A 23,844-nucleotide genomic window follows, 5' to 3' on the forward strand; every position below is an offset into this window, starting at 1 on the left:
ATATGCAATAGCTCTACGTCAGAAATAACAATAAACATACCATAATTTAAAAATACTTCACTAATTAAAAAATGCAAAAAATCCTCTAAGCCTTCATTGAGTTGCATGCGCACTCTTTTTGCCTTCCTGTTGATGAAAATGCATTATCTCTGAACCTCAATAAAGCACACCGCAATAAAGAAGGGTATGCCCACGAGGATGTAAAGTACAGTATAAGAAGTGGAGTAGCCAAAGAATTTAAACGCATGACCCATGGACATGAACAATGGTGGGGGGATTGCCTGAGGGAGCAGGGTATGCTGGGGTAGAGGGAGGCAAAGGGGGAAAATCAGGACAACTGTAATAGCATAATCAGTAAAATATAATTAAAAAAAGAAAAAAATCAACCAATGAATGCCTAAAAAGTGGAACAACAATTTAATGTTTCTCTTGCACTCTCTTTCTTCATTTCCCTCTTTAGAATCAATAAATTTATAAAATAAAAATTTTTGAAAAATAAAAAAAGGGTATGCCCACATTGAAGACTCTGAGAAATTTTACCAGAGAAATAACCTAGTTACCCCATCATATATATGATGAATATACAGCAAAAAGTAGGGGAAATCTTTGAAAATAAAAAAGATGCATAATATAAATATAAATGAAAGTCTATTTGTAATTTAAATAGTAATTAGGAAAAGTTAATTGTTGATGAACTGGGAGAATTGAATTTTGACAAAGTAATTGGTATTTTTGTTAGTGTGAAAATGGGATTGTAATTGTCATAATTAAACAGAACTTGTGAGTTACAGACATAGTAAAAGATTTATAGCTGAGATGATGATAAGTGTGGCATTGTCAATGCAATAACATTAGAAACATATTCGGGAATTATATTTAAAGTAAATGAAGATGTACATAAGTATAATGAAAGCTGACCTATCTTTAGCTCAGAATTCTTTTATATCATGACATGAAATATAATAAACAAGAAATTTTGGGCTTCCCTGGACAGGTAGCTCAGTTGGTCCGAACACTGACCCAACACACCAAGGTTGTGGGTTTGATCCCCAGTCAGTACAAATATAAGAATCAACTAATGAATGCATAAATAAGTAGAACAACATATTGATGTTTCTCTCCCTCTCTCTCTCTCTCTATAAAATCAATACATAAATTTAAAACAGTATTATGAGTATGCATACATGAAATAAAAAATTAAAAATCAATAGTAATTTTTAAGATATATTTTCCTATGTAAAAATTTCAAGGGCTTTTTTCCTATCTCTCAGATTGCAATGGGTGTTGAGGTCTGTCTCAACTCACCTTTCACCACCCGGACAAGCTGAGACGTTTGCAGGTTCTAGAGATTGCAAAGTTTATGACACCCTTGATTCAAGACAACCCTTCAAACTGCATGGGCTCCCTGTGGGATTTCTGAGTACGTCCAGATTATGCCCTACCGGTCCTCCAGCAAAGGAGATCCCAGCTGACAAAGTTTTCAGATTGAACATGTGCCACATACCAAAATACAAGGAACACACGTTACTACCACTCTCAGTTTGGTGGGAGAGAGAAGTGTGCTTGTGTCTACAAGGAGAATGAAACGTTTTCCGAGCTGGTGGACACAGTGCATACAGGAGACCGCCTACCAGCAAAATCAGATGACCTTATCACAGCAGAACCTCTTGCAGGACAAATAACCAAGGAACAGGACACAGTTGAACCTGCAGACTCTGCCTAAGAGCACCAAGTTGAGAGAGAGTGAATGCACACGCCTGCAGAATAAATTCCAGAATCAATTTGGAGTAAGACACATGTGGGCCCGTATTTAACAAAATCAATGAGACTCTGAAGTTCATAGGAATTGGGAGCATACACAGAAATGGGTGTTCCTCAGTTAATAAAGACGCTCTACTTGTAACAGCTGCAGGACACCCAGTGATGTGTGGCCCTAGAATACTATGATAAAGCCTTTGAAAGCATCCCCACAAAAAAAACAAAACAAAACAACAACAAAAAAGGCAAGTCCCTGCGGAGCATCAGGAGCATCTTCCAGACACTTCCAGACAACCACAGACAACGCTCTCAGGTGAAAGCTGGCAAATACCTAGGGGAATATGTTGCCCGCCAAAGCCAATCTGGCCACACTAATGACCTGTGCCACTCTCTTAATTCCTTAATTCCAATTCTTTATTGTCGAGAGAGTCCAGTCCAAGGTCTTCTTTGACAAGAGGCACACCTCTGACTTTGGCCTTCTAACAGTGAGCGAGAGAGCTGATGAACCCCTCAGGATGAAGGTAATTTCTTCAGTTTGCCCTGCAACCTGGCCATGGAGTCAAACTACGTCAACCACACTTTCCCTAAGACCTAAATATCCCCTGAAGCAGATGAGATAATTAGTAAATGACGGTTGAAAAAATGAAACATGATGTAATGGCCTTCCTTCAATGCTTCTAGATTTCTCAGCTCACAACTTAACTGTATCTTTCTCAGCTCACTGATTTTCCTCAAGCTCTCATGAATAAAAAGGACCCACACTTTGTAGAAACCAGAATTTCATGGTAGCCAAATTTCCAGTAAAGCCATAGCTCAAGTTAATTCTCTCATTTCTTAGAACTCAGTGTTCCTTCTTTACCACCCTTTGAAAGTTACCTGTTCTTGGGCTTCATAGAGCATTTTCTCTTACAGCTCTTTAAATAATGCTCATTGTATAATGCCATAGAGAATCATTAATTGATTGCCTCTCGCTCACGCCTTGACAAGGAATGGAATCTGAAACCTCAATAAGTGCCCTGAGACTCTAACTTGCAACCTTTTACTTAGCAAGATAGTAGTGGCCCACCCCACTGAACCGCACCAAATCATAGCTAAGTATGTGTGTACGTGCATGTGTGTGTGTGTTTAAATATGTTATTTATTTATTTTGAGAGAGGGGAAGGAAGAGAGAAAGAGATGGAGAGAAACATCAATGTGTAAGAGATACATTGATTAATTGCCTCTCACACACCCCCAACCAGGGATCTGGCCTGTGACTCAGGTGTGTGCATGAATGGAACTGGTGACCTCTTGGTTCACTGGCTGGCACTCAGTTCACTGAGCCACACCAGCCAGGGTGTGTGTGTGGTGTGTGTGTTTTATATGTTCTGTGTAAAGGTAGTCTACTCTGAAGCCATCTTGGTAAATAACACCAACAGTGTGAAATTATGTAGAATTCCTTCAGCGTGATGCCAGGTTCCATTTGAAGTACATTTATAATCTGCTTGGGTACATAAGCCACCATCTTCAAAGATGTGTATTGGTGTATTCGAACTGATAGTCACTGTGTTGTGACCTTGAGGTCACTATTAAGCAGAGTCACAGAGTTAATTTGGTTATTAATGATTGTTTACATATCCAATACTTCTAAATTCAATTATGGTACCAGATAAAATCACTAATGGGAATGACATTTGTAGTAGTGCCCATTATCATGTGTAATCATTAAGTGATTTAATATTCTCTTTAAAAAAAAACAAATACTGAAAGGGAGGCAGAGGGATATATGAGTAGGGATCCCCCAAAAAACCTCCAGAATTTATTTATAAAAAATTGTGTATTTATTCTTACATGTTTAAACTCCAAAGTACTCTCCGTTTGATGCAATACACCTATCAAGATCTTTTTTTCCACTGCTCAAATGGTTTTTGAAATAATTGATTTTTATGGCTTTTAGTGTTTTTGCCATGTTTGTTTCATGTCTTCCACCAGGGCAAAATGTTTCTCTTTGAGGACTTTTTTTCATTTGGGGAAACAAAAACAAAAATAAGTCACTCAGGGCAAGATTTGGTGAATAGGGAGCAAGGGGCGGGGCAAATGGTTATGCCATTTTTGGTCAAAAGCTGGTGAATACTCAGCACAGTGTGGGCAGGTGAATGCGTAAATTATCCATCATAAAATGAGCAAACATGTTGACTCTTCAAAAAAAAATTCAATGAATTTAGGGCAAGGGAAAAAAAGGAAAAAATAGACAGATGGGACTACATCAAATTAAAAAGTTCCTGCATGGCTGAAGAAACCATCATCAAAGTGAAAAGGGAACTGACTAGATGGGAGGACGTGTTTGCCAATGATACAGTGGACAAGGGTTTGATCTCCAAAATATATAAAGAACTCATACAACTCTATACCAGGAAGACAAACAACCCAATTAAAAAATGGGCAAAGGAACTGGACAGACACTTATCCTAGGAGGACATACAGATGGCCAATAGGCACATGAAAGAATGCTCAGCATCACTAGCCATCAGAGAGATGCAAATGAAAACCTCAATGAGATGTCATGTCACACCTATCGGAATGGACATCATTAATAAATCAACAAACAAGTGCTGGTGAGGCTGTGGAGAACAAGGAACCTGAGTGTACTGTTGGTGGGAATGCAGAATGGTGCAGCCATTGTAGAAAACAATATGGAATTTCCTCAAAAAATTAAAACTGGAAATTCCTTATGACCCAGCAATTCCGCCATTGGAAATATACCCTAAGAATTCTGAAACACCAGTTCAAAAGAACTTATGCACCCTTATGTTATAGCAGCACTATTTACAATAGCTAAGTGTTGGAAACAGCCCAAGTGCCCATCAGTAGGTGAGTGGATTAAAAAACTGTGGTACATTTACACAAAGAAATACTACACAGCAGAAAGAAGTAAGTTCTATATTTTGTGATAGCATGGACAGAACTGGGGACTATTATTCTAAGTGAAATGATCCAATCAGCAAAAGACAAATACCATATGATGTCACCTGTAACTGGAACCTAATGCACAAAACAAACTGATGAGAAAAATACAACCAGAGACACGGAAACATGGAACAGACTGATATGTGTAGGATGGGAGAAGTGAGGTGGGCAATGGTGGAAGGAAGAGGAAAGGACTAGTCAAGGAATATGTATGAATGATTTACAGACATGGACAACAAAGAAGGAATTGAATGTGGGCAAGAGGGGTGGGCTGGGTGTAGGGGACAACATGGGAAAGAAAAAGAAATTGGACCAAGTATAATAGAATAAAAAAATGAATAATGTATAAATGCAATGTAGAACCTAGGTCAGATGCTGGAACAGAAAAATGGACATTAGTGGAAAACTGGTGATATCCAAACAAAGTCTGTGTTTTAGTTGATAGTATTGTACCAATAGTATTTTCCTAGTTTTGATTAATTCATGGCTACATGTTAACATTATAGGCACCTATGTAAAGGCTGTATAGGAACTCCTTTATAGACATATAGGAAGGGAATAAAGGAATATAGATTAGTGCTATGTTTGCAACTGTTCCATAAAGTCAAAATTATTTCAAAATTTAAAAAGATAAAAAAAATAAAATTGTATGTAAAAAATTTCACTGAACATGAATGCAGCCTCTCACAACAATGCCAGCTGGTACACTGATATTGATGGATTTTTAGAACACTCTCCTAGTGGGGGAATCTCCCTAGTGGGGGAATCTACTACAAGGGACCCACACTCCAGAAGATAATTCAAGTTTTTTGGGTCCACCTTGTATTCTGACAGTCTGTCAGCCATGGTGCCAACTCATTCACTTGCTTTAGGGCTGCCTAGGACATCCCCTCTAGGATTCTTCTACAAACCGTGTCGAGTATGGTTCCTATCATTGCTGAGTGAATACACCAAACCACTTCATGTTCATTGTAATATCTTTTACTTCCCAATAAAAAAGGTGTGTTAATTTTTTGAGTGAATATTAGTCTGTTAAGCAATTGTTGGATATGTATTGTTGACCTTTTCAGAACATGATTTGCAAACGGATTCTGTAGCAGTATTTTAAAAACATGTCTGTATGAGTGTGAGTGTAAAAACTTTCTGGAGGATTTAGTGAGACATCAAGATCCACTTGAAAAACATGCCAATAACAGCTTGTAAAATACAAGTAGCAATATAAACAAGCATGTAAAGAAACTTAAAGCTAAAGGGTGGGGATGATCTTAGAATTCAATAGGAGGAGATTGAACTGTGCCTGCAGATGGTCTGATACCTGATCTATGCTTAAGGGACCTTACCTGTGCCATGGTATGATTTTCTTTAACATGACTTACATAATTTTTCTTGTATAGATTAGATCCTAAAAAGTGTACTTGTATCTCTTCAATAACTGGGAAAATTGTTTTGGCTTACAACTACTTATAGGTTACCATGAAAATGCGATGACATCAAAACAATGCTCAAGTCCCACTTACGAGTGCTGCTCAGGGCTGCTCCATATGTTGAAAATGGACAATCTGTAACACTTAGAAGGGCTTTAGAGAGTCAGCACTAACCCAAGACATTCTACTGACAGCAGTGAGGAGAAAACAAGGAGAAGAGGGTCAATTTTCAGAATGTCCGTGCATGCCACTTGTTGACTTTAAATGGATTGTGTTGTATACACATCCATGATATCATAAGATCAGTTTGGAAATATCACCAAGATTGCTGCAGACTCAACCTGTACTCTGAAAAAGCCATCAGCCATAGCAATGTCCATTGGAAAATGCAGACATACACCGAATCTGATTTGGCTGATTGGCCCCTCTCTGGAACAATCAAGAATAGAATCTTAGTTGTGGCCAGAGTGCACTGAGCAATGGAATGAAAGTTTATGTTCAGAATAACTTATTCCTACCCAAGTAACTCCGGTGCATACATTGGGAGGTTGGAAAGGAGGATGTGGTTGCTGGTGATGGGCAGGGCTGCAGAGAATAGATGGTGCGCACCATTGTTTCCTCCAGCCAGTATTTGACAAAATATAATATCAAGTGGGCACTGAGTTTCCTGTATGAAAAGGTGAACAGTCCACCAAGGATATAACACTATAGGTCTCCACCATCACTTCTGAATATATCCTAGGTATCATGTCCAGCTGTCTTCAATATTGCAGAGTGGATCAGCAACATGTACGAAAAACACTCGTAGTGTCAAACTAAGGCACCACATTCACCATTATGGATTATATTCTAGTCTGTCATGCAAAAAATAAGCAGATGTGCAGAAGGACCTGGCTCTGATTTACCAGGATCTCTTTAGTGCTGAGATGTGTACTAAGCTCCATAAAGAGTAGACAAAATAAAGCTAAGGCTCAAAGTAATTTCCCCTTGGAGAAAAACTGGAAATGACACATAGGGTTCCTATGAAGACAGTGAGGCAGATGTTAAGCTCTCTATCAGTAAAATGTGGAAAAGCACGACAATTGCAACAATGAAAACAGCAGCCAGATGAGTTCCTCATTTTCCTGGCCTTTGCTGTCCTCCTGCCTTGTGCTAAGGGCCTAATATGGTATGGTTGAGATTGTTCCCAGCTCTAGAGCCAGGCTCACTAGATCGAATCTAGGGTCTTCAATCTGACCTCTGGCTGCTGTGTGACTTGGAAAAACCCCTTCCTCTCCCCATTTGTATTTTCCCCAGGAATACAATAACATCTACGAATCCCAGGGTTCTGTTAGAATAAAAAGAATAGTAACGATCAAAAAGCAAACCCTGGAATATTAATACCTGTTAAGTGTTCAGTGAGTTTCCTTACCTTCATTGGTTCTTCCAAGAGCCAGTCAGTGGTTTCATAAATTTATCAATGAAGTGAGTTTTGTGTAGTTTTATTGTCTCCTAGGGATGCTGTAGTGGGGCATTCATACTGAGACCAAGGAGCACTGAAGCCACCTTCCCCACGGGGAGGAGTCTGTGTGGACTGCAGCAAATATGGGGGATCTGAGAAGCTCCATTTATTTTCACAAGGACTTGGGTCAGAACGTCCCAGGAGTGACTGGCTTGTGGCTAGCACCCACCAGTGATAACTGGTGGTATAGCCACTATTTTGGAAATAAATACCAAGGCTGGGATTGTTTGCATGGCCAATGACACGGGCTGTGAAAGAATTCAGAGAAGAAAATGCAGAAAGCAAAGTTTCATTCACTTCCCAAGAGAGGAAAGGGGCCTAAATGCATGAGAAGTAGCACTGGTGGTGAAAGGTTGTGGCTTTGAGGGTTTTTTGGGGGTGATAAAGGGCAGCTTTGCAGCTGGGTAGTTATGGTAGTTACTTATAAAACAGGTTTCCAACAGATTGTACAGGCTTCAGTTTGGTCTTCTGTTAGCTTTGGGTTTAGGGTCCAGGAGTTTGCATCTAGCATGTGCTTTCTGAATAAGTATCTAAAATATCCAAATGGGGGATGATGAGTTCTGTAACATCTCCAGTGCTGACAGGAGAGGCTCAAGAAAACAAGTTAATTTGACCTGACAGGGTCAAGGAATGGATATGTAGCTCTGGTTTACAGTGCCTAAAAATTGGGGTTTGTCCTTTGAGGGATGATGGCTGTTCTTTAAAAAAAATTTTTATTTACATTCACTTATTTTCAGAGAGACGGTGAGAGAAATATTGATGTGTAAGAAACATCAATTTTGTGCTTTTTGCATTCCCCTAACTAGGGACCTAGTGCAAAACCCAGGCATGTCCCCTGACCAGGGATTGAACCTGAGACCATTTCGTTTGCAGAACACTTAACTCACTACGCCATTCAACCCAGGGCAAGGGTGCTTTTTATCCCTATTTTACATAGCAAATCCTGAGGCCCATAGAGTGCATCAATTTCCTGCAATCATAATGATGGTCTATAATCTAAGATTTAAACCCAAGTTGTATGGCCAAGGTACGAGGATTCCAATCATTGCTCTCTTGCCTTTAGCTTCTGGGAGGGCTAAGAAGCGCAACAAATACCTACCTGTTCATCTTCATACCACCTGCTGTACCTTCATGTTCTGCTGCAGCCCAGCAAACCCCAGATGATAAGAACACAGAAAGAGCTGAAGACTAAAAAGCAAGGCTTTATTATATTATTAAATGTTTGAATTTACAAAACAATGAAGTGTGTTAATGCAGTTTATTCTTTAAAGTATATAATACGTACTTACCACATTTTGTACAGAAAAAAAGAAAAAGAAGGAAAATCCAAGCAATTTGTATGTCTTTCACTATTAAAAACAGTTATACAAAAAAGTTATTCCATAAATCAAAAACGTTATTTCAAGGAATGAAAATGGCTGACATTACAACATAGATCTTGATACCTGTTGTTTCATTCTAACTTGTTAAAGGAGAGTAGCTCAATTTAATAAAAGAATAGGTAAATTATGTAAGCACACATTTTACTAAAAACACATCACTAGTACATACACTTCTGCAAAAATGCTCATTATAAATCCTTAGGGAAGTGCAACTAAAACAATAGAGCATAACAGAGCTAAAATTATAAAAATTAAACAAATCAAGATTTTGTTATAGAGTGGTAAGAGGCAACCCTCATACACTATAAGTATGAATGTATAAAGATACAATTAGTTTAGATCGTACCTTGTTAGATACTTCAAAATATAAACATTAAACTTCTGAGACATGTCCACACTGTGAGCATTTAAGTTTAAACTCACGTTTTGTTTTCTTCAGTGTCATTACACTGAAGAAAACAAAATTTCCTAAAATTTAACCATTTACGTAGGGAGACCTCTCCAATGTCAAAAGGGTATGGACTTATGCCTAAAGATTGCCTATATTCACTTCTTGCTTGAAGCCTTTAACCTGTGTGAACTATGATTAAGGCATCTATGACTATGAGGCAAAAGATGTCCCATATATGATGCCCCTATAAGACCTATCTCCTGTGTAATCTGATGATTAAGAAAGGAGAAAGGATAGAAAAGAACATCCCACATTCCCTGTACTCACGCCTTTTACCAGATTGAAATGTCTGAATATAATGGAGGATAGTGCTACGAAATAAAACTCTCATCTTGAATGTACATAAAAATGTTTCTCCTGTGTGACTTCTCAGAAGATAACAAAGGCAATGGATAGAAAATACAAGATTTCCCAAGTTTTCTTTAGTTATAAGAATTAAGACATTGTGAATTCTCTAATGACAATGAAGAGAATGAATACAGTTAACAGATTTCTCATATTCACATCACTTAAATTACATTTCTGCAATTTAAATTCTATCATACTAGTGGAAATCACTGATGCAAGAAAAACACTTCCTAAATTCACTGCAGGCATAAGGCTCTTTTCCAGGGTCATCTCTCTGATGACAACAGAGGAGACTGCTACAGAAAAAGGGTTTCCCACTTTCATGCACTCATAAGGCCTTTTTCCAAAGTGAAATCTCTAAAGGAAGGTTACCAATGAAACGAAATTTTCCACATTCTCTGCATTCATAAAACTTTGCTCCTGTGTGTTGTCTGATTACAATGATTAATGCTACAGATAAAAGATTTCCTGCATTCCCTGCCCTCATCGGTATTTCTCTGGAGTGAACTTCTGATAGTAATGGAGATGACTGCTACAGATAAAGGATTTCCCACGTTCAGTACACTCATAAGGCCTTTTTTAAGTGTGAACTCTTGTTTAGAGGGCAGAGCTACTGGTATAAGATTACTCACATTCACTCAACTCATAACAACTTTCTCCACTGTGAACTCTGTGATGTTTACAAAGTTCTGAGAGACTGGTAAAATATTTTCCATATTCACCACACTTAAAAAGCAATTCTTTATTGTGAACTCTGTGTCATAACAGAGGGCAGAATTACTGGTAAAAGATTTCCCACATTCACTGCATGCAAAAGGCCTTTCTCTAGTTTAAACTTTCTGATGACAGAAGGTAAAGCAATGGGTAAAACATTTCCCATTCTCACCAAACTCATAAGCCTTTTCTCCAGTGTGAAATCTGATGAGAATGAAAGTAATCTTTTTTCTTAAAAGATTTCCCACATTCACCACACTCATAAGGCCTTTCTCCAGTGTGAACTCTCTGATGACGAATGAGGCCAGATTTACAGGTAAAAGATTTCCCACATTCACCACACTTGTAAGGCCTTTCTCCAGTGTGAACTCTGTGATGATAACGGAGGGATGAGCTAATGGTAAAAGATTTTCCACATTCACTGCACTCATAAGGCTTTTCTCCAGTGTGAATTTTCTGATGATGACGAAGGGAAAAGCTCCTGGTAAAAGATTTTTCACATATACTGCACTCATAAGGCCTTTCTCCAGTGTGGACACTCTGATGATTACGGAGGGCAGAGCTACTAGTAAAAGATTTCCCACATTCACCACATTTGTAAGGCCTCTCTCCAGTGTGAACTCGGTAATGATAACGGAGAGACGAGCTAATGGTAAAACATTTTCCACATTCACTGCACTCGTAAGGCCTTTCTCCAGTGTGAACTCTGTGATGTTTACAAAGTTCAGAGCTACTGGTGAAAGATATTCCATGGTCACTGGATTCATAAGGCCTTTCTCCAGTGTGAACTCTCTGATGATACTGGAGGGAAAAGCTATAGGTAAAAGATTTTCCACATTCACTGCACTCATAAGGCCTTTCTCCATTGTGAACATTCTGATGATGACGGAGTGTAGAGCTTCTGGTAAAAGATTTTTTACATTTAGTGCACTTATAAGGCCTTTCTCCATTGTGGACACTCTGATGATTACGGAGGCCAGAGCTACCGGTAAAAGATTTCCCACATTCACTGCACTCATAAGGCCTTTCTCCAGTATGAATTCTCTGATGGTATCGGAGGCCAGAGCTTCCAGCAAAAGATTTCCCACATTCACTGCAATCATAAGGTCGTTCTCCAGTGTGAACACTCTGATGATTACGGAGGCCAGAGCTACCAGTAAAAGATTTCCCACATTCACCGCACTCGTAAGGCCTTTCTCCAGTGTGAACTCTCTGATGATACCGGAGGGCAGAGCTAAAATTAAAAGATCTTCCACATTCACTGCATTCATAAGGCCTTTCTCCAGTGTGAATTCTCTGATGAACACGGAGGGAAGAGCTGGTGGTAAAGGATTTCCCACATTCACAACACAAAATACATTGTCTTTCTGTAAGGAATCTCTGGTCCTCAACAAGTGTGTCATCACAGCCAATGGCTTTTTTGCATTCTTTTTGGATGTGATATTTTGTAGTCTGAAAAGTCATTACAGACTTAGAGATGTCATTTGCCCTGGGCCTGGTGTGAGCAGCCATTTGCTCAAGGTGTCTTGAGCTGATGAGGAAGCACTTTTCAAACTGACGAGAGGTACAAGGATTCCAAGACACATGGAAATTGCAGCTCTTCGCAAGTGAGACCCTGTCAACACTACTGATGAAACAATTCTTCGCTTTCTGTTCCTTCTGGTCCTGGTAACTCTGTGCACTGAAATAATATGGTTTTGCACATGCCCCACAGCTCAGCACCATTGGTTTCTCTTGTATTCCCTGCTGTTCAACCAAGAGGAAAATTTCTCTCAAGATGAACCCACAACTCTCACAGGGGTGGCTCTTCCGGGAAGACAGTGCTGACTTAATATTCTTAGCCCTTGAGACTCCTGCAGAAATATTCTCTTGAATGGCTGCCTCCACCTCTTCTGTTCCACAGCAACAACCTGAACAAAAACAAACATTACTGAAGTACATACTGACCTATGAAGGGGGGTTTTCTCCTCACAAATATGCATCTGCAATGCCTGGCATAATTCTATGTGATGATTTCCAAAACAAGTGAGACAGGCACTGAAAAAAAGCCCCTTAGTTTAGTAAATAATGGGCAACTCATTAAATGAAAGACACTAGCATAGGAAGGGACACAAGGAAGAGAGGCTGGGTCTTATAAGAAGTTCCCCTAATGTGGGCTGCCTGCAAAATCCTTCCTTCTTGTGATGTAAGGCTGTGTAGAGGAATATTAATGTATGTAAATCCATGAAAATCAACAATAGCAAATCAGGTGTTGTTCCAGGTTAGTACAGAAATGTGTACACACTACAAGGTGCAACAGACATTGATCGAAGTTGGAGAACATACCTGAAAGACCCCTCTGGGAAATGGTTGTGGTGTAGAGGTTAGAGAGGCAGAGAATATCCATGGCTGGAAGTCAGGGTAGAAATGAAAATTATGCAAAGTAACTAACAGCAATATGTCACCATTGGGAAAGGACAAGCAGATTAAACTGTAGCACCAGTAATGGTGACAAAGTACAGTTAAAGGGAATAGGTTCCTCACTATGCTTTAATAAAGCCTTGGAGCCAAATTCTCCCCAAGTGCCATTCACCGACTCCAGACCACCTCTGAGTCCATCCTGTCTTGGATGGATTCCAGTCCCTCTTGTGTTACACAAAGGACTCTTCCACTTGACTCACCATTGATCAATTATGTGGACTACTGATGATGCAAATCTAAAGAAAGCAGAAGAGATGAATAACCAACACTTGTCATAAAATTCTGCACACGCAAAAAAGAAAAGATCTATGTGGGTATGACAACAGCAAGATGGCAGAATAAAAAATACAAGTATTTAACCCTCTTCAAGAATAATTAGACAATTATCCACATAAAACAACATCCCTTCAGGAAAAGAGGAGAGGCTACAGAGACCAGCTATTCCAAAGAGTTACAAGGTGGAGCATAATACAAAGAGCTATGCAAAATAATAGCAGGAAAGCCCTGGTTTTTGTGGCTCAGTGGATTGAGTGTCAGCCTATGAACCGAAAGCCTGCATGTTCGATTCCCATGGCACATGGCTGGTTTGCAGGCCAGGTCCCCAGATGGATGTATACAAGAGGCATGAGATCTATGCATCTCTCACACTTCGACTTTTTCACTCCTTTTCTTTCTTCCTCTCTTTCCTTCTCTCCAAAAATAAATAAATAAAATCTTAAAAAAAGAAAAACAATAGGAAGATAAACAGCTTAACAAACAGGGTTAGAGTCAAAACAGGGGCAAGAACTCGGAGACACTGCACTTGTGCTACCATTGACTTTAGTGGCCTGTTTTGTGCCACCAAAGACTCCAAAAGAGATCACTAAATATTTGAAACACTGCAGTCCTGGCCACTGAGGATCCATTAAATCATCACTAGCTGACCTGTCTCATGGCACAGCAAAAAGAATGGGAAGTGAAACTTCCCACTAGCCCCAAATACAACACACCACCTAGCAAGTACTCCTGTATGCATATACAGGAAAAACTACTCCTCTAAAAAGAATTAGTTCCTGAAGTCCAAAAAGGTAACTGCTTCATCAAATATCAGACACCAACACTAAGACAAAAGAAAACATGAAAAAAAATCACAAAGGAACATCACAATTTTAAAGTGAATTGAACCCAAAAAATGGAGGTATGTAAATTGCCAGAAAAGTAATTCAAATAATCATTTTTAAAAACATCAGTGAGGTACAAGCAAATACACATGGAATTGAACATAATATGGGAACAAAACACAGGGTCAGAGAAAGAGATGACATAAAAAAGAATGGAACAGATATTTGGGAATTGAAGAATACAATGAATAAAATGAAATATGCAAAAGAGTTTCTTTTTGTTTTAAAATGCAGATTGATTTTATTTTTTCAATGTAAACATCCATTATAAAATATTAAAAAATTTAAATCCATTATAAAGTCTCAGCCATGAAAACAACATAACACCAGCACAACAATAATCAAGTAGATGAATGAAATAAAACGAGGATTCTAGAAACAAATGCATATATCTAACAATGTAATATATGATTAAACTGATATTTCAAATCAATGGGGAAAATAAGGCTTATTCAACAAATAACGTGCATGGACTACCATTACTTGAAATAAAACAAATATAGAGCCCTATGTTATACATTATAAAAAAAAATATCCAGGTGAGTTAAAAATCGATATGTAAAATCTAAGGAATTTTAGGAGAATATATAAAATATTATTTTTATTACCATGAAGTAAAATATTCAAACTCAGAAACTATAAAAATATTGACAATATGACTATATTAAACATTTAAGACTACAGAGTAATATACATATAAAAAAAGTTAAAGGACAAGTAATAGAATAGGAAAGTATTTGCAACACATCTAAAAAAGGGTTAATAGTTGTTTCTTTCTTAGGGAAAAAAATTCTATAAACATTTAATAAAAAAAAATGGATGAAGAATACCAAAAAAGTCATTTAAAGCTTTTTAAAAATAGTAGAAATAGGCAAGAAATACACAAAAACAGGTTTAGTTTCAACAAATAAGTAACAAAATGACACATCATTGTCACAATCAAATTAGTAAGTATTAAAAGTATTGGTAATTTCGAGTATTGGTGACTGTGCAAGGAACTGGGTATTCATAGACTTTTTTTCTTCATCATCTTAAAGAAGTCCCTTTAGCATATCTTGGAATGCTGGTTTGGCGGAGGTGTATTATTTTAGCCTTCTTATGTCGGGGAAACTCCTTATTTTACCTTCAATTTTAATTGAAAGCCTTGCTGGGTATAGAGCAGTCTTCATTGCAGGCCTTTGTTTTTCATGACTTGGAATATTTCTTGCCACTCCCTTCTGGCTTATAGTGCTTCTGTTGAGAAGTCAGCGGCTAGCTGTACTGGGGCTCCCTTGTATGTTACTGTATCTCCCTTACTGACTTTACAATTCTGTTTGTCTTTGATATTTGCCATTTTATTTATGATGTGTCTTGGAGTGGGCCTCACTGGGTTCCTCTTGAACAGGACTTTCTGTGCTTCCTGGACTTGGGCGACTTTCCCCCTCCTCCAATTAGGGAAGTTTTCAATTACTACTTTTTTAAACAGATTCTCTAACGCTTCCTCCACTTCTCCTTCTGTTATCTCTATTATAGAGGTATTATTATGTTTCAGGTTGTCCTGCATTTCCCTAACTGCCTCTTCATTCTTTTTGAGTCTTTTTGCATTTTCTTGCTCTTTCTGGGAGCTTTTTTCTACCTTATCCTCCAGCTTGCTGACTTGCTGATTCGATCCCGCTTCATCTAGACTGTGTTTGATTCCTTCTACTGTGTTCTTCAACCCGAAAATTGTATCCCTCATTTCCTCTTGTCTCTTGTTGGTAGTTTCTATGTCTTTTTTCATGATGATATAGTTTGCAGTAAGTTCCTTGTAGTTTCCCTGTAGTTTTTTGTAATTCTCTCTGTGCTCACTGAGCTTCCTTAGAACCACTGTTTTGAACTCAGTATCTGATAGTTTAATTGCTTCTATTTCATTTAGTTCTCTTTCTGGGGATTCCTCCATTCCCTTCAACTAGGAGGTGTTTCTTTGTCTTCCCATTATTTGTGAGACTCTTCTTTTTTGCTTCTGCTTCTTAAATTGATCTGCCTTGATTTCCTGACTTTGTGGTGTGAACTTCTACGGTAGGAGACCGTTGCTTTTTCTTTCTGGATCTGCCTCTGATGATGTCAGATGTTGACCCTATCTGACCTTAGGCAGTCTGTTCAAGACTTGTAGGAATCTGTCTGTGGCTGTCACCTTCAGTTGCTAATCTAGTCACTCTGCACTCAGCAGTCAGGCTTAGACACCATGCGGGGTGGTGGGGGCACAACACAGAAAGTCCCTTCTGGGGATGGGGTTATTGGGTCCTCTCATACTGCTGCTGCTCAGGGGCGGGTCCACCTGAGCAAGATGGCTGCTGCCATACGGGGATGAGTCAGCACCGGGATCCCACCCGTTACTTTCTCAGTTCTCTCCCCAAAGCCTCCTTCCCTAGTCTCTTCTTTGGTGTCTCTAGCTCACTCTGCCCCCATCTTTGCCAGAGACTAGGGTAGATGGCTGCAAATAAAAATTTATGTGTTGGCCCTTTAAAAGACTCTGTGTCTCCAGCCACCCGTCTCTGGCAAAGAGCAACCCTGACACTTTTTGCAGCTAGTTGTTATCTGTGTGCTTTTTGGGCTCTGGTGCTGTAGGCTGGAGATCCCCACTTATGGTTTAGACACCGCTCTTCCCACAGGGATCCAACTGGCCATTTCAAATATCCTTCTGGTGCTGCCTTCTGTGGGTACCCCACCTGCCTTCTCGAATTGCTACCGCACTTCTTAGGTTGTGCTAAAGCTGAGTCTCCTGTCTGTCTGAGGTTGCAAGGCTTCTCTTTCACTATTGTTTCAGTTGTTTGTTCCCGGTGATTTTCTCCACAATTTAGTTGTAATTCCAGATTGGTCCCGGGAGGAGGTCAGTGTGACTTCCATTCATTCCTCCGCCATCTTGATATTCCAAAGAGTTTCAAAAGTAGACAAGATTAAGTAAAATGAGTATGTTACCTCTGAGGCAGGTTTTTAAAATCATCCATGAAGAAAAAAAAATTAACGACGGCCTGTGTGAATACTGAACACCATACAGATAACCCTATATTTGCATTGTGGGTGTCCCAGAGGAGGTAAAAGGAAGTGAAAATGAGAGAGAGATAAACAGGAGCAAAAGCATAAAAATTTTATTTTAAAAAATAAGCTAAAGATTGACTTAAAAATATGAAAAAGAAATGTGAATAGCCATGTTCAAGATCCTCCCAGGTCCCTGTATAGATTCAATGCAAACAGAACTTACGCAAGGCACATTATAATAAAAGTGTCAAAAATCAGAAGAAGAAAAATTTTGAAAGACCAAAGATGATAGAAACTCCTCATCTAAGGACAATATTACCAAAAGGCTATCAACAGGTTTCCCCGAAGAAACCTTGCAGGCTTGGAGAATACCAAATGGTATATTCAAAGCACGAAAAGAAAACAACTGCAAACCAGAAAAACTCTTCCTCAGAAATAAGATCTTTGAGCTGAAATAAAGGCATACTCTATAGAAACATGAAACATACCAAAGTGTAAAACTCTGATAAGGCCAGGAAAGTCATCAAATTCACAATACTAAAACAGTTCATTGGTGAAGTATACTTTATTTTGTAGAAGATAAAAATGAAGTGTATTAAGAATAATAATGGTGACAATAATTTGTGAATAGATATATAATATAGAAAGATGTGAACTGTGACACAAAATGTATACCAGGGTGATTTATCAGAGTGAGAGTAGAATTTTTACATTCAGTGGAAGCTGTGTTCAGATTACAATAAACTGTTAGAGGCAGGGATGGTGGTATAAGGGGACCAAATGGTAATGGGAAAAATATAATAATGATTATATTAAAAACTGTTTAGAGTATGAGTTGCTTTATGGGAGTGAAAAGGAAACTGGAAACCACCAACACAATCCTGTGTAATGCATACACATAAGAAGGAATCAAAGCACACCACTAGAGAAAAGGATCAAATTTTAAAAAAGCAAGAGAGGAAGACAAAAAAGGAACTACAAAAGAGGGAGAAAACAATGACAAGGTGGAAACTGTAGGTCCTTCAAGAAATTCTCCAATCAAAACACACAGGGGTGGAAGGGATAAAAAGCATTTGAGATCTTGCTTCCTAGCTTCTGTCATCAGTTTGGCTCAAATAAGTGCTTAACAAATTCTCATGATGGGTAAAAAAGGTGAAGGGATTAAATAGTACAAAACTGGAGTTACAGAATAGTCATGGGGATGTAAAGTGCAGCATAAAGTCAGTGCCATTTGCTATGGTAGCACCATTTGCTGAGCAGGCCTATGACCATGTTAAACATGACTGTCATTTTACTGTTCTGAGCTTAGTTCTCCAAGACTGGAAATTACTGGAAAGCAAGAACACACCCTGAGTAACTGTTTCCTACAGCCATAGGCAGAAGATAACACTGGAACAAACTAGAGCCCCAACAGCCCAGAGGCCACAAAACCCTTCCCGCCCCTTTTAATCCAATTATAATCCAAAAAAAGGTGACACCCTCACCCCTCAGTACTGGTGCATCTCTCCACACCATGCCTCTAACCTTTCTTGGAGAGTGAATACAAACTGTATTCCCTAGACTTTCTTCTCTTTGTGAATTCTTTCATAGCCCATAGCACAGACCACCCAAACAGGGAATATAGTCAGTAACACTCTACTAATTATGTATGGTGTCACACAGTTGTGAGATTTATCGAGATGATCACTTAGTAAGTTATACAATGTGTAATCGTGAAACTAATATAAAAATGTATGTCAACTGTATTTAAAAACAAAAAAAACTATAGAAATAAATTGAGGCCTGGCTGGCTTCCCTTGTATTAAAAAAAAAAAAAAATCCTCACAAGACACAATATATGCTGCTTCTAAGAGACTCACTAAATCTTTATGGACACAAATACATTGAAAATAAAGAGATGTAAAAAATATTCCATGCCAGTAACACCAAAGAGATCAGGAGGATAACAATTTTAATTACTATGCACCCAACCACAGAGCACCTAAATACATTAATGAAACAACATGAGATCTGAAGGCAGAAAATGCAATGTAATAGTACTAGACAATTTAAGTATTCCCCTTCCAACAATGGGTAGATCATCCTGTTTGAAGCAATTTAGGAATTACAGCAGTTTCAAACCACTATTAAGAAAACAAAACTACTACATATATGCATAGTATTTTACCCAGCCCTAGCCAAGTGGTTCAGTTACTTAGAGCACTGTCCTGTTTCAGGAATAGGTTGTTTATTTGAGCCCCTGTTTAAGGTGTATATGGGAGGCACACTTAGATGCCTCTCTTTCTCTCATTGATGTTTCTCCTTCTCCCTCTCTTCTTTCTCTAACAACCAAGGAAAATATTTTCCAGTGAGGATGAAAAACATATATAGTTGTAGTGCCCTGGCTGGTGTAGCTCAATGGATTCCATGACAGCCTGCGAACCAAAGGGTCACTGGTTCAATTCCTGATCAGGGCACATGCCTAGTTTGCAGGCTGGGTGTCCAGTGGGAGCCACGTAAGGGATAAACACACACTGATGTTTCTCTCCCTTTCTTTCTCCTTCCCTTCCTCTCTAAAAATAAATAAATACAAAAAAAATCTTTAAAAAATGTAGAGTTGTAGAAATATCAACCAGAATATAAAAAATACTTTTTTTCTTTAACCCATGAGAAATCCATTATGCTTCTGTCAACACTACTGACCTCAAATCCTTCCCTATAAGGGTTCAGCACAACAGGTATGGGGCTGCAGGAAACAAGGGTGCAATGCAAGCAAACTATCCCCGCCAATTCAAGGATTTAGCCAAAAAACTGGGGAAGAAAATAGTGCTCACAGTTCACACGTGAGGACAGAGGGAACCCTGGGAACATAGGGCACAGGGGAATTGTAAACCCTAGTCATGGTCACCTGAAGAGAGAGAGGGTTTTTATTTTTTTATGAAAATGTCCATTAGTTTATTAAAGTTTCGGGCAATGAAGCAAAAAAACCCCCACCATGCTAACATGGGAGGGGGGAAGCCCTTGAAAGTCTATGTACTGTTTCCACTATCTTGGAAAGAAAGCCTTTGAAACTGTGCTTTCATCCCAAGGTCTGGAAGAAAAGCAGAGGCGGGTCCACAGTGCCCAAAGAAGAAGGTTCATAAAAAGCGTGGTTAATTGCCTGTCTCTGGTCACTATCTGATTTATGAGGGGGTCCCCATACATAGCTTTGGGTAGGTGCCTCAACTTTAATGTTCTGCATCCTGTTATGTATTTGTATACACCAAGATGACCAAATGTGGTCTGAAACAAGATGGCAATCGGGCTAAAAACCCACCTGCACATACATAGTTTTGGATGGTCTCATTTCCCCAGGGGAAGCTGGCATCACCTTTTGCTGTCAATCAATATGTAACTCCCACATCCCCATTCCGCCAACTATGTAAGTTCTCAGGACAAAGAACCTGATGTTTTTTTGCTGCCCTTACCTTGCCATGCCCTGAACCTACGTCTTTCACTCCCACCTCAGCAAGGCCTGCTATCTTCCCTGAGAATGCATCACTAATACACTATGCTTAAATGCTAGAAGACTGCTAATCTAATTCTTTATTACATCTTGTGGGAAGGGTGGGTGAAGGCAAGTGAAAGAGGGGCATGCAGAGAGAGTGAGTGTCTTACCCAGCGAAGATACAAGAGCATAGTTTTCCAGCATCACATTGACGTACAGGCATCTCTGAGCCTCATCAAGGAGGCGCCATTCGGTCCTGGAGAAATACACAGCGACATCCTCAAAGGTCACAACAACCTGTCAGAATTAACACAAATAACTCTGGAAAAGTTTATCTGAGACCCCACAATCCTACTCTTCCCCATAACCAACCCTTTGCAGGGCCCCCAAGTTGGAAAAGACACCAGTCCTTAGTGCCAGGGATGCCTACTGTCTCATCACAATCTCATTAATCACTCTCATTGCCCTCAGCAAAGGCAGGCAGGGTAAGAGAAAGTAGGGCAGATAAATACCATATATTTTGGGGCTATGCCTGCAGGACCCCATTTTTTCTGTTTAGCAATTTCACTGAGTCTCCCAGATCATGCCTCTGAGGCACAGCCAAACATGGGTTTATGCTTTACCCTTATGTCCCCACACCAGGTACCAAGGGCCATCAGCTCACACTTCCTCTAGTTGTGCACACCACTGTGTGATCTCTGTCTCCTTCATACCTCCAAACCTTCACTCCCAGGTACATGTCCTCAGCTACACCAACTTTGCCCTCATGCTCAACAGCCACCACTTTCCCTTGACTCCATCCTTGACTCTTCTTCATTCCAGACCCATGTGTTCTGCTGCTCACTGGATATTTGCACTCACTGCTCTTTGAAACTTTTAAAAGTGCAAACCAAAACAACCCTCTGATATTCCCAAAGAGAATTAACCTATCACCATTGTCCCCTGCCCAACTTATTCAGCCTCCACTGCTTCAGCTGCTATGACTAAAAATGCTGGGGTGGTTTTGAACACTTTCCTTTCTCTCCTGTAGCTGCAAATTCTGAAACTTTACTTGTACTTATTTATAAAAAAAAGGAGTGAGGAGAGATGGAAGAGGGTATAAGGGGGATAAATAGTAATGGAAAAAAATGCAATAAAAAAACGGACCAACAATCTAACCTTTCCTTCTACCTCTAAGCCTAACGCTGTTTCATAATCTGTCCTTGCATCACAGAACTTTCCTGGTTGTGGACTCCCTACGTCCTTTTTTAACCCCCATATTTTCTACTATGCAGCCAGACATAGCCTGTTAAACTCAGGAGAGACCAACTCATTTTCTTATGCAAATGGCCAATCTCATTTTTAATACAAGGAAAGGAGACCTGAGGTACCCATTCCCAGCTCTGTGGCACCTCCAAGTATCTGCATGTGCAAGTGTCTCTCCCTGGATAACTTCCCATGAATGCTTCCATGGGCTGCCAGAATGGACGGAAAGAAAGGGGGAACCACATGCCAAAACTGACCAGCTTATGAAAGTCCATCATGATGGTTTTACAAACTGAGAGGCTGACAGACAATACCTGCAAAGATGATCTGAAATTAAAACTTTCTAACTAAAAATGAGTAATAGTAAGTTTTGTCCTAAGCCTGTATCTTATCCGAAGAAGGTCAATTATTACCTTCACTGAGCCTATTTTTGTATTGTTGCACCTCTGTTAGCATACCTTTGGAATGTCAGGGTAATTTTGTTTCTTATCCCTCAGGGCATGAGAACAGAGACCATAAAATCCCGCATTGTTCTTCTTATTACTAATCAACTGACTATCCTAAATCCATCAATGTAAAAGAACACTTTCACTTTTTATCTACTATCAGAGTTTCCTTCTTTGTTTTCTCCTGCCTCCCTAACATATCATCGATTGATTTCAAGTTCCCCACTTGTGTCTTCCCTTTTGATTCTGATGTATAAAGTAAGTACAACTGCCATATTCAAGAGGATCTCTCTCTATTGAGATTTTGTTTCGTGGTAATCATCATCAGTTCGGTAAAATAAACTTTTAAAAACTCTAAAAATTTGAATGTTTCTTACATTGACAGCAGAAATGCGAGCACTTCGATATTATCTGAGACCCACACTCAGGATTGAGGTATCCGTAAGATCCCCTCACCTGAGCTGGGAAACAATGAAGGGAACAGTCTTTGGACACTATACAATTATGTCACCACCAAGGAGGGACTGGGACATGCTTTCCTTTCTTGTCTAGTTTGATAATGATTTTCAACTTCAGAACCTGTGGGAAGATGCAATCAATCACCCTCCCGGCCGAGTCCTGGAGTCAGGTGACCTCAGGACAAGTGTCTCCTCAGAGCAACCACTTACCATCCCTGTGACCTTGAACACTGCTCCTTTTCCTGTGCCTCTCTGTCCTCATCACCTCATTAGAGTCGGTTTTCTATCTCAGCAGGATTTAAAAGGCTTTCATAACCATGACACAGCCTGTGTCTCTCTGGGTTCACGACCATCCAGGGCTCCCAGGACCGTGAGAAAGAAGGCACAGCCCCTCTGCCACCCAGTCGGAACATGACTCCGCCTCAGACTGTTTAAAGCAAACGTTAGGCAGAGGCCAGGTTTGCGGGTCCTTCAGAATCAGTGGCACCTCTGCGTCGTTAGACCGCAGCCCCTCAGCCCGTCACCCACTCCTACCCCCACCACACTGTGTGTCACCCACGAGCGCCTCACGGTCCCGAGACCGGGGCTGCAGGACGTGACGAGTGCCCCGTACCCCCGCGGCAGGGCGCGGTGACCTGAGGGGGGAGGGCCTGGGGACGCGCACTCACCTCAGCCGGGCGCCTCAGCGTGGCCGCCGCCAGCGGACTCTGTGGGCGGAGCGGGGCCATAGTGGCGGGCCAGGCGGGGGCGCCGTGCACCGCGGTCCCCATCCTGGACCAGGCCCCGGAGCCTCACAGTCGCCTTTGCAACACTGCAACCAGGTCTCCGCTCACGAACACCTTTACTGCGGCCCAGCGCTCAGCTTCCCTTGACCGCTGAGGTGTTCTGGAGAGAAGGCAAAATGCCCGCCAGCAGGGCGACGGAAGTCCCACCCACATGCGTTTGGCCCCAACGGAAAACCCTTTTCTGAGCCTTTATTGGCTCAGGCCTGAACAGCCTTCTGGGTACTGCGGTTTCTAGAGTCCTAGACGGTGAAAAGGGGTTTCCCACCTGATTCCGAGAGAAAAACCCAGACTATTTGGGAGAAC

General features: G+C 40.1%; 1 protein-coding gene across 2 annotated transcripts; it reads right to left on the bottom strand.

Moving 5' to 3' along the window:
• Positions 1 to 8,936: 8,936 nt before the first annotated feature.
• On the bottom strand, positions 8,937 to 23,784 carry LOC129082531 (zinc finger protein 883-like). 2 transcript variants are annotated; one of them, XM_054588228.1, is made up of 3 exons: positions 23,425 to 23,784; positions 20,778 to 20,904; positions 8,937 to 12,434 (listed from the first exon to the last, which is right to left on the bottom strand). In XM_054588228.1, the coding sequence occupies exons 1-3, from the start codon at positions 23,524 to 23,526 to the stop codon at positions 10,702 to 10,704; spliced, it is 1,962 nt and encodes a 653-aa protein (XP_054444203.1). In that variant the 5' UTR covers positions 23,527 to 23,784; the 3' UTR covers positions 8,937 to 10,701. The 2 variants fall into 2 exon arrangements, with proteins under 2 accessions (XP_054444203.1, XP_054444204.1); XM_054588229.1 differs by lacking the exon at positions 23,425 to 23,784 and adding an exon at positions 22,967 to 22,973.
• Positions 23,785 to 23,844: the final 60 nt, after the last annotated feature.

This window comes from Pteronotus mesoamericanus, unplaced genomic scaffold (assembly GCF_021234165.1).
Source record: "Pteronotus mesoamericanus isolate MK-2021 breed Mesoamerican mustached bat unplaced genomic scaffold, CSHL_Meso_final scaffold_128, whole genome shotgun sequence".
Taxonomy (NCBI): domain Eukaryota; kingdom Metazoa; phylum Chordata; class Mammalia; order Chiroptera; family Mormoopidae; genus Pteronotus; species Pteronotus mesoamericanus.

Bases quoted from the DNA above. Each gene is read 5' to 3' on its own strand.
- LOC129082531 (XM_054588228.1), bottom strand. From the start codon at position 23,526: ATGGGGACCGCGGTGCACGGCGCCCCCGCCTGGCCCGCCACTATGGCC. The intron at 20,905-23,424 runs GTGAGTGCGCGT...TAATTCTGACAG, and splicing joins CGCTGAGGCGCCCGGCTGAG to GTTGTTGTGACCTTTGAGGA. The intron at 12,435-20,777 runs GTAAGACACTCA...GTTTTTGTTCAG, and splicing joins TGCTCTTGTATCTTCGCTGG to GTTGTTGCTGTGGAACAGAA.